Genomic DNA, 12,137 nt, shown 5'->3' on the forward strand with positions numbered 1-12,137 from the left:
GAGCTGTGTGGACTCAGGACACCGGGGCCTGCCCTGAGGAGGAGGAGGAGGAGCGCGGCCGCTTGGATTCAGAGTGACTACACCAGAGCTACAGGCGATTGCCAGAGGAGGGGCTGCGTGGCGAGCTGTTTGGACTCAGACCACTTCTGAACACCGGGGCATCCCGGAGAAGTAGGAGGAGGAGGAGGAGGAGCGCGGCGGGGCGTCTGGACTCGCAGTGACTGCATTGGAGCTCCAGGGGGCTGCTCAGAGGAGGAAGCAATTGGTGAGTTGTTTGGACTTAAACCGACCGCTCCTGAACACAGGGGGGCTGCCTGGAGGAGAAGCGCGGTGGGTCGCTTGGTCTCCAGTGGCCGCACCAGAGCTCCGGGCAGCTGCCAAGTGGACACGTGCAGCGGGTCACATGGATTCAGAGACACTCAGAGTGACCGCTCCTGAACACCCGGGGGGTTACCTGGAGGAGGAGGAGGAAAAGGGAGGGTCATTTTGACTCGGGGTGATTGATTGCCGCGGGCTACGGGTGGTCGGTGGGAGGAGGAGGCACGCAGTGAGTTGCTTGGACTCCTAGTGACCGCACCGGAATACTGGGCGGCTGTCTGGAGGAAGAGGCGTGTGGCAGGTCTCTGGGACTCAGAGCGATTGTACGGGGCCCCAGGTGGCTGCTCAGAGGAAGGGCCGCATAGCCAGGCGATTAGGTGCAGAACAGGGTCCCAAGATCTAGGAGGCTTCTTGGTGGAAGAGTCGCACAGAGACAGACATAGGGGCGGAGCGAAGGTTCCAGGCCTGCGGGCAGACTCTCTGAGGAGGGGCAGCCTAAGGAGATTCATCTGCGAAGGGTGAGACTCCCAGGCCAAGGAGGTAGGGCCGGGTCCCTGGAAACTTTGCAGAGGAAGGCAGCCCAGGCCAGGCGGTAGCTGTAAATTGAGGGGACCCTCTAGGAGGGAACTGACCAGCGAGACCTCCCCACTGGGTGAGTCTTCCCTAACGGGTGAGGGTTCCAAACAAGGACGGTAAAACCAGGGACACAGGCCCAAACAGGCCTTGCCTCAGCCCGGACCCTAGTTCCCCATTGGATGACCATTGGTCAACAAATGGAGGCACCTCTGCCCACAAGCAGGGAATATACCCCACCTGAAGGCCACCACTCCTAGAGAGGCAGATTCCTTGTGGAGCACCACATTATCAACTTCCTCCAAGACTTCAGCCTACTGAAGGCTAAGAGGGGATATATATAGAAATCTTCAGGGACATTGTAAGTCAATAAAGGAAATCTGCAATATCTCAGCGGTCCACCGATACCTGAACAATATGAGAAAACAAGGAAAGAAAATGCTGCAAACAAATCTAGATGTTACATCAATAAAACCCAATGACAGCATGGCAGAAGAAATGAGAGAAAAGGAGTTCAGATTGTGCATGATTAAAATGATCAGGGAAGCAAACGATGAGATGAAAGAGCAAATGCAGGCATTGAATGATCACACCAATCGACAGTTAAAAGAGCAAATACAGGAAGCAAAAGATCATTTCAATAAAGAGTTAGAGATATTGAAAAAAAAAAAAAACAGAAATCCTTGACATGAAGGAAACAATAAACCAAATTAAGAACTCCACAGAAAGCATATCCAGTAGGATAGAACACCTGGAAGACAGAACCTCAGACATTGAAGACAAAATATTTAACCTTGAAAACAAAGTTGAACAAACAGAGAAGATGGTAAGAAATCATGAACAGAATCTAAAAGAACTATGGGATATCATGAAAAGGCCAAATTTAAGAATTATTGGGATTGAGGAAGGCTTAGAGAAACAAACCAAAGGAATGAACAATCTATTCAATGAAATAATATCAGAAAATTTCCCAAATCTGAAGAATGAAATGGAAAATCAAGTTCAAGAGGCTTATAGGACTCCAAATACAAAAAATTACAACAGACCCACACCAAGGCACATTAGAATGAAAATGCCTAACATACAAAATAAAGACAGAATTTTAAAGGCTGTGAGAGAAAAGAACCAAATTACATTTAGGGGGAAACCAATACGGATATCAGCAGATTTTTCAATCCAGACCCTAAAAGCTAGAAGGGCCTGGAACAACATTTTTCAAGTCCTGAAAGAAAATGAATGCCAACCAAGAATCTTATACCCAGCAAAACTTACCTTCAAATTTGACGATGAAATAAAATCCTTCCATGATAAACAAAAGCTATATAAGAATTTACAAAAAGAAAGCCAGCATTACAGAACATTCTCAGCAAAATATTCCATGAGGAAGAGATGAAAAACAAACAAGCAAATCAGCAAAGGGAGGAATTATCCTAAAGGAATTGTCAAATAAAGGAGGAGCCAAGTAGTGTCAAACAAATGAATAAATAAAATTTAAAAAATGAACCAAATGACCGGGAAACCAAATCATATCTCAATAATAACCCTGAATGTTAATGGCCTGAATTCATCAACCAAAAAACACAGATTGGCATATTGGATTAAAAAGAAAGATCCAACAATATGTTGCCTGCAAGAGACTCACCTCATAGAAAAAGATACCCATAGACTAAAGGTGAAAGGATGGGGAAAACATACCATGCACATGGACTCAGCCAAAAAGCTGGAGTATCCATCCTCATTTCAGATAATGTGGACTTCAAGCCAAAGTTAGTCAGAAGGGATAAAGAAGGTCATTTCATACTGCTTAAGGGAAGCATAAATCAGCAAGATATAACAATCATAAACATCTATGCCCCAAACAGTGGCTCATCCATGTATGTCAAACAAATCCTTCTCAATTTCAGAAACCAAATAGACCATAACACAATAATACTAGGTGATTTTAACACGCCTCTCTCACCACTGGACAGATCTTCCAGACAAAAATTGAATAAAGAAACCATAGATCTCAATAACACAATCAATAATTTAGACTTAACGGACATTTACAGAATATACCATCAACCAAGAGTGAATACACTTTCTTCTCAGCAGCACATGCATCCTTCTCTAAAATAGACCATATATTATGCCACAAAGCTACTGTTAGCAAATACAAGAAGATAGAGACACTACGATGTATTCTATCAGATCATAATGGATTGAAGTTAGAAATAAACGAAAGAGTAAAACACAAAAACTATTCCAACATCTGGAGATTAAACAATATGCTATTATATGATGAATGGATAACAGAAGATATTAGGAAGGAAATTAAAAAATTCTTAGAGGTAAATGAGAACAAAGAAACATCATATCAAAATCTCTGGGACACTATGAAAGCAGTAATTAGAGGGAAATTTATTTCATGGAGCGCATTTAATAAAAGAAGTAAATCTCAACAAATAAACGACCTAACACTACAGCTCAAAGCCCTAGAAAAAGAACAACAGACCAGCACCAAAAGTAGTAGAAGACAGGAAATATTTAAACTCAGAGCTGAAATCAATGAAATTGAAACAAAAGAAACAATACAAAAAATTGACAAAATAAATAGTTGGTTCCTCGAAAAAATAAACAAAATTGATAAACCTTTAGCCACACTAACAAAGAGAAGACGAGAGAAAACCCAAATCACTAAAATTCGGAATGAACAAGGAAATATCACAACAGACAGGATTGAAATACAAAACATAATTAGAAGCTATTTTGAAAATCTATACTCCAACAAAATAGAAAACCTCGAAGACATCAACAGGTTTCTAGAGACATATGAATTGCCTAAACTGAACGAGGAAGACATACACAATTTAAATAGACCAATTTCAAGTACTGAAATAGAAGAAGTCATCAAAAGCCTACCAAGAAAGAAAAGTCTGGGACCAGATGTGTTCTCAGCTGAGTTCTACAAAACCTTTAAAGAAGAGCTCACTCCAATACTTCTCAAAGTATTCCATAAGATAGAAGAGGAGGGAACCCTCCCAAACTCATTCTATGAAGCCAATATCACACTGATACCTGAACCAGACAGACACTCATCAAGGAAAGAAAATTTCAGACCAATATCCTTAATGAACATTGACACAAAAATTCTCAACAAAATTTTAGCAAATCGCATACAAAAACATATTAAAAAGATAGTGCACCATGATCAAGTGGGTTTCATCCCAGGGATGCAAGGTTGGTTCAACATCAGGAAATCAATAAATGTCATTCACCATATTAATAGACTTAAAGTCAAGATTCACATGATTATTTCAATCGATGCAGAAAAAGCTTTTGATAAAATACAGCACGCCTTCATGCACAAAACACTAGAAAAAATAGGGATAGTAGGAACATTCCTTAACATTGTAAAGGCCATTTATGCTAAGCCCATGGCTAATATCATTCTAAATGGTGAAAAACTGAAAGCATTCCCCCTAAAAACTGGAACAAGGCAGGGATGCCCTCTTTCACCACTTCTATTCAACATTGTTCTTGAGACTCTGGCCAGAGCAATTAGACAAACCAAAGAAATTAAAGGGCTACGAATTGGAAAAGAAGAACTCAAGCTATCCCTGTTCGCTGATGACATGATTATATATTTAGAGGAACCTGGAAATTCCACCAGAAAACTCTTAGAACTCATAAGTGAATTCAGTAAAGTAGCAGGGTACAAGATCAATGCTCATAAATCCAATGCTTTTTTATACATAAGTGATGAATCTTCAGAAAGAGAAATTAGGAAAATTACCCCATTCACAATAGCCTCGAAAAAAAAAAAAATACTTGGGAATCAATCTCACAAAAGAGGTGAAAGACCTCTACAATGAAAACTATACAACACTAAAGAAAGAAATTAAAGAACACCTTAGAAGATGGAAAGATCTTCCATGTTCTTGGATAGGAAGAATTAATATTGTCAAAATGGCCATACTACCTAAAGTGCTATACAGATTCAATGCAATTCCAATTAAAATCCCAATGATGTACCCCACAGAAATGGAGCAAGCAATTATGAAATTCATCTGGAAGAATCAGAAACCCAGAATAGCTAAAGCAATCCTTAGCAGGAAGAGTGAAACAGGAGGTATTGCAATACCAGATCTTCAACTCTACTACAAAGCAATAGTAACAAAAACAGCATGGTATTGGTACCAAAATAGAAAGGTAGATCAATGGTACAGAATAGAGGACACGGACACAAACCCAAATAAATACAATTTTCTCATACTAGACAAAGGTGCCAAAAATATGCAATGGAGAAAAGATAGCCTCTTCAACAAATGGTGCTGGGAGAATTGGAAATCCATATGCAACAGAATGAAACTAAACCCATATCTCTCACCATGCACGAAACTAAACTCAAAATGGATTAAGGACCTCGGAATCAGACCAGAGACCCTGCAGATTATAGAAGAAAAAGTAGGTCCAGATCTTCAACATGTCGGCTTAGGACCAGACTTCCTTAACAGGACTCCCATAGCACAAGAAATAAAAGCAAGAATCAATAACTGGGATAGATTCAAACTAAAAAGCTTTCTCTCAGCAAAGGAAACTATCAGCAATGTGAAGAAAGAGCCTACAGAGTGGGAGAATATCTTTGCCAATCATAGTTCAGATAGAGCACTAATCTCCAGAATCTATAAAGAACTCAAAAAACTCTACTCCAAGAATTCAAATAATCCAGTTGACAAATGGGCTAAGGAAATGAATAGACACTTCACAGAAGAAGATCTACAAGCAATCAAGAAACATATGGAAAAATGTTCAACATCTCTAGTAGTAAGAGAAATACAAATCAAAACCACCCTAAGATTCCATCTCACCCTAATTAGAATGGCGATTATCAAGAATACGAGCAACAACAGGTGTTGGCGAGGATGTGGGGAGAAAGGTACACTCATACATTGCTGGCGGGACTGCAAATTAGTGCAGCCACTCTGGAAAGCAGTGTGGAGATTCCTTAGAAAACTTGGAATGGACCCTCCATTTGACCCAGCTATCCCACTCCTTGGCCTATACCCAAAGGACTTAAAATCAGCATACTACAGAGATACAGCCACATCAATGTTCATAGCTGCTCAATTCACTATAGCCAGACTGTGGAACCAACCTAGATGCCCTTCAATTGATGAGTGGATAAAGAAGCTGTGGTATATATATACAATGGAATATTACTCAGCCAAAAGAATGATAAAATTATGGCATTTGCAGGCAAATGGATGAAATTGGAGAATATCATGCTAAGTGAGATAAGCCAATCTCAAAAAGCCAAAGGAAGAATAATATCGCTAATAAGTGGATTTTGACACATAATGGGGGGAGGGAAGGGTTAGAGTTAGGGTTAGGGAGGGGGGCAAGTATGAAGGAAGGAAGCACTGTATAGAAGGAAAAGAGGGGTGGGAGGGGTGGGGGAAAGGGAAAAAATAACAGAATGAATCAAACAACATTACTCTATGTAAATTTATGATTACACAAATGGTATGCCTTTATGCCATGTACAGAGAAAGAACATGTATCCCATTTGTTTACAATAAAATAAAAAAATAAAAAATAAAAAAAAATAAAAAAATAAAATAAAACAAAAAAAGAATGTGGTACTAGGAAAAAAAAAAAAAAGAAGAAGAAGGAATTACTCAAAAGACCATGAATGGAATCACCAAATGACCCAGCTGTTCCACTCTTTGGTATTTATCCAAAAAATCTAAAAATCAGCATATCATAATGATACATGCATACCAATATTTAAAGTAGCATAATCCACAATATCCTGGTTATGGTATCAGCCCAGGTAACCATTAACACACAAATGGATAAAGAAAATGTGGTATATATACTCAGTGAAGTTTTACTCAGCCATAAAGAAAAATAAAATTATGTCATTTGGAGGTACATAGATGGAGTTGGAGAACATCATGCTAGAAAAGTCAGGAGTTGTTATATTTTCCCTCATAAATGGAAGATAGAGAAAAACAGAAATAATAAAAGCGGGGAGAGCCCTCCAATAGAGGTGACTGTATTGGAAAGCCAATAGAGTAAAGGAAGGAATCAAGAGAGGGAGGAGGGAAGTTTTTGAGGAATTACTGGGGAATAAAAACTACCAAATTATACTGTATCCATGTATGAATATACCACAATGAATCCCATCTAGAGATAATTATAACACAATAATTAAAATAGCAATAGTAATATAAGGGAGATTGGTAGAACAGAGCAGGCAGATTGAGGGCAGGAAGGAAAAGGAAGGTGCTGGGGAATGAGGTTTATCGAACTATGTGCATGTATGATATGGCATAATTGTTGTGCCCAGATCACAAATCCCCAAAGACCACCAGGGAGCCATCTCCAATGCAAAAGCAAGAGGGTCTTTTTTGCAAACTCGAGCTTGGACTCACAGTGTTCACTGACGCAGCAGTTACTGGCTAAGAGCCTCCAGTCTCGATTGAGCAGGATTTTTAGGAGCTCCACAGTATAGTGGGAAATTTGAACACAGCAAAGTACACGATTGGCTGATCTTTCAGCATGTGTGGTTTGGCATGTTTCCACTGGCTTAGGGTACCCAGGTCTTAACATATTGACATATATGGTTTGGAATGTTAGGCATTGGCTCTTTAGCTTCCGATAGAAACCTAGGCCTGAAATCTTTCATGTCCTAAACGTAGCCTGTCATGGCCACGGTTCAGCTCCCTTTTCATAATGAATCCTACTATTATGCATAATTATAATGTGCCAATAAAAAACATTTGGGCTTGGGGTGCAGCTCAGTGGTGGAATGCTTGCCTAGCATGTATAAGCCCTCTCTTCAATCCCCAGCCACCCACGCACACACATACACACACAGATAAAAGGAAATCAACCAGAAAAGTAGAAAAGGAATAGTTAGAAAAGTAGGGGGGAACCAAGTGAGTAATCAACCACAAAACTCAAATCCAAAAACAAAAAGAGCTTTAAAAAAAAAAGGACTATTAATATTGATTTCTCACAGGAGGTTCTGTGAGCCACAAAGTCTCATGGTCCCTGCAAAGATCTCGTGCCCAGACTGACTGGAAGGGCTGTTTAGTGGAAGCCCTAATGATGATAGAGGAGAAACGGAATAGCTGCTAACCTCAACCAAGAGATTAGATGAAGACAGATAAGAAGAAGGAATAATTGGGGGTGTGAATGGCCCAGGAGTTTGAAGCACGTCAAAATTTTGGTTCGAGATACTGGTCAACCTAGTTGGCAAACACCATGTCTTGCTGGAGTTGCCCTTCTCCTGGTACATGTGGCAGTCTAAAGGATCCTTGCACTCACTACAGCAACCTGAGCATAAGTGGGCTCCTGGCCTCCCTGCCTAGCAGCAAACTGAGGGAAGGTAGACTGCAAGGAGGTAAGGACTTGTGTGACTCTGGTAACTCTAATGACTGCAGCAATGGCCATGAGCAGTTGGACACTTTTCCATAAAGATCACAGCATCGGATTTTACATCAGAGCTGGAGAATATGTTCTTTTTCCTTAGGTTGAGTTTATTAAAGAAATTCGTCCTGAGTGTGGAGGGGTCAGTTCAGAGTTCTTCCACTGTATATTTGAAGAGATGACCAAGCCAACCTATGGAATGTTCATGTATCCTGAAAAGGATTCCTGCATGTGGTTTCCAGTCAATGTAAGTCATTTCTTTTCTCATAGTTTTCAGAACAGAAAAAGTATGCCATGTACTGCAACATGAAAACATAGACAATAATGTAAAATGAGGTCATGCAGAGGTGCAATGCCTATATTAAGTAGTAATCATATGGTGCAAGAAGCAGCAGCCATAGCTCACCTGGGAGTGTGTAGAAAAGCAGCATCTCTGGCTCACACCAGACCTACAGAACTGCAACATTGATTAAGGTCCCCCAGGGGCTGAAGATACAGCTCAGTTGGTAGAGTGCTTGCCTTGAAAGCTTTGTGCTTTCAAGGCAAAAAGCTTTTCAATCCCCAGCATGGGGAAGAAAGGAAAATAAAATGTCATGTATACATGCTTTTTTTTTTTTTTTTTCAGGGGAAAGGCAGGTACCAGGGAGCTAACCCCATGGAAGTGAAGGGAGTGAACTTAACCAACTGAACCACATCCCTGGCCCTTTTTTTCTGAGGCAGGTTTTTGCTAAGTTACTTAGGACCTCACTAAATTGCTAAGGCTAGGTCTGAATGCATAATCCTCCTGTCTCAGCCTCCAGAGCCTCTGGGATTACAGGTGTGCCCCACCACACTCAGCTTCATTATTATGATTGCTGATATTCAGCCATATTTTGGCATGCATCCATTGTGTATTTATTTTCTTTTTTTTTGGGGGGGGGGCATTGAATGCAGGGGCACTTTACCACTGAGTCACATCTTCAGCACTTTTTGGTTTTAACTTTGAGATAGGGTCGTGCTGAGTTGCTTAAGGACTCACTAAGTGGCTGGGGCTGGTCTTATACTTTAGATCCTCCTGCCTCAGCCTCCTAGCCATAGGATTACAGGCATGCACTATGGCGTCTGGCAAGAAATTTTAAATCACATCATAAGCTATGAAAAAACCTCAATTTTTAATTTTCCTGAAGCTTGTTTTCAATTTGTAATTTTAAAAGAGGGAACTAAGAAATTTTCTTTACTAATGTAATTATCCCTTTGTGTAACTGATATTTATAATAACTTGGGTTTTGTTTTGTTTGTTTGTTGTACCTCTTTTTCCAGCCCACATTTGAGAAGAGATATTTCCTCTTTGGGATGCTGTGTGGACTCTCTCTATACAATTTAAATGTTGCCAACCTTTCTTTCCCACTGGCTCTGTATAAGAAACTTCTGGACAAAAAGCCATCATTAGAAGATTTAAAAGAACTCAGTCCTCTTTTGGGGAAGTAAGTAAATATATTTGCTTTTTTAAGACAATATCTAGTAAGTCTCAGTGGTTCAGGCACAAATAATAGATGATGTGGAAAGAACTTTTACTGGCACTAGGGCATACTTAGCCCTTTCCAATAGTTAGATTGTAAACAGTTACCATTTAGTCTCCCTTAATTTGTTCACAAAAATTGAAAGAGGATAGTTTGAGGACTTTGTTTCACTCCTTAGTTCTAATAATATAGAATCTACCCCTTTGAAAATCTTTCGAAGCACAAACCATATTACAAATACTAGAGGAACAAAAACAGTTTGGTAGAAGAAATGGCCCAACATAATAACCCCCCCCCCCTTCTTTTACTTATTTGTCTATATTTTTAGAGACTAAGTATTTCAAATCAGTCGAAAAAGAGGGATACTTAAGAAATGATAGTGGGATACTTATTTAGCCCTTTGAAAACACGAATAAATTCAGATCCTTTCTCACACACCTTAAGTCAAAATCAATTCCAAACATACCCACAATTTTAACTTTAAAAATAGAACTTGAAGCTGGGGGCTGTGGTGAACCCTGTAATCCCAGCTCCCTGGGAAGCTGAGGCAGGAGGACCACAAAGTCTAGGGCAGCCTGGGCAATTTTGAGATCCTCTCACAAAATGAAAAGGGCTGGGGATGTAGCTAAGTGATAGAGCACCCGAGGTTCAATCCCCAGTACCACAACCCCCAACAAAATAAAAATACCGCTTTAAAATTAATACGAGGATGACAATAGTTTTCAAATCTCAAAGTGCAGATAAACTTCCAATTTTAAAATCCATACACCCCCCAAAAAGAAAAACTTGATCATTTAGAAAGTGTAAATTATGCACGGAAAGAAATAAGGTCAACAAAAGGCAAGGAAGGAAAATATCACGACGGCAGTTATTGTTTAATATCCAATTACCTCTTACAAATAAATTAGAAAAAGATTCACAACTCAGTTTTTAAAAAGTCAAGTAAGGCTATGAGCAGGCAGTTCACCGAAAAAGGAAAGCAAATGGCCAACGGAGAAAGCAAAAACTGCACAATTTCACTCCAGTTAAGTGCGAAACAACACAACAGCAAGACACCATTTTCCTCACTCCAGAGATGGGAAAATTTCTAAAGATTAATAAGGGTGCGGACGTTTGTCCCCACCTGTAAAATCAGAACCACCATACCTAACAGGTAGGAGGCTTAGGACCTGGGCCAAGGGCAACTCAAGGCCGGTGTAAGATCCTATCGCGGATAAAGATGACTCAAGTCTCTAAAAGGTCCACAAAATCGGGGTAGGTAGGTGGTGGTGCTGAGTGTGGGGAACAGGGGAAATCAACTTTGGACAGAAAGCAAGCTACAGAGCGACCCTAGTTCAGATGGTGAGGATGCTCCCGTCCACTCCCGCGCGGGTCAGTCTGCAAAGTACGGTCCAATCCACGTCCACACCCTGCGGACGCGGGGCCAGCGGGATCGGGATAAGGACAGCTCAGGTCGCTGCCCCGCTAAACCTCCTGGGCCCGGCGGGCGTCTGCAGCCAGACAGCAGCGGCCCAATGCCCTTCCGACCGCTGCAGCGGTGTAAGCGCACTCCAGCCTCTGAGGGACAGCGACCGTGCCGTCGCGGACCCCGCCCTGCGCGCCCCAGCCCGGGACCCAGGCGACCTGCCCGAAAGCTCCACTTACTCGGCGTCCAGCATCGTCGCTCCTCGGCGGCAGCTGGTGGACCTCGACGCCGGCCCGCCGCGCTCCAGCACCGCCAGGCGCCTCCGCGTGCAGCAAACCTGGCGCGTCGTCTCGGACCTTCGGAGCCACGCGCCGCGGAGAACCGAGCGCTGGGGAAGAGCCAGAGCTGCGCGCTGTGCGGCTCCGCGCAGCGGGACGCGGAGGCTCTGCCGGGAGTCCAGCGCACGAGGCCCGCGACCTCCTCGGCAGCCTGGGCTCCATCACTGTTGTCTTGGGCTCCGCGGCCGCGAGGGAACGAGAGCGCCCAGGACGCCAGTTCCTCGCCCGCGTCCCACTGCGGAGCTGGAGCTAGCTGGGCGGCGTCCAGGAACCGCGACTGCCTCTGCCCCGCCCCCGCCCAGACTCGGGCCCCACGTGCTGTTTGGGGGCGGGGCCGGCGGTCGCCGGAGAAGACCAAACGGATGGGTTTTGTGGGGGGTCGAGGCGAAAAGGAAACGAAAGTAGGAATTCAAGCGCTGCGAGAGGCCTGGCAGGCGGCCACAGAAACAGGTCCTTGGTAGGTGGTCAACCGCTGTAGGACTGAGGAGCTGTCACGGGCAGCAGCCACCTGAATTCAAGACGAATGGCTTTAGAGGAAACTGCGATTCCGCTAGGAGGCACCTGACACTTGCCAACTCAGAATCT

General features: G+C 42.5%; 1 protein-coding gene across 1 annotated transcript in view; it reads right to left on the bottom strand.

The window, feature by feature from the left end:
• Positions 1–11,714, bottom strand: part of LOC306669808 (broad substrate specificity ATP-binding cassette transporter ABCG2-like) — a gene marked incomplete at its 5' end in the record, with an annotated part of 288,437 nt that extends 276,723 nt beyond the window's left edge. Inside the window, one exon of the mRNA XM_079153964.1 lies at positions 11,454–11,714. Within this exon, the coding sequence (XP_079010090.1) occupies positions 11,454–11,714 (261 nt within the window). The remainder of the gene's footprint in view (positions 1–11,453) is intronic.
• Positions 11,715–12,137: the final 423 nt, after the last annotated feature.

The sequence above is a fragment of the Sciurus vulgaris genome (assembly GCF_902686455.1).
Source record: "Sciurus vulgaris genome assembly, chromosome: 9".
NCBI lineage: Eukaryota > Metazoa > Chordata > Mammalia > Rodentia > Sciuridae > Sciurus > Sciurus vulgaris.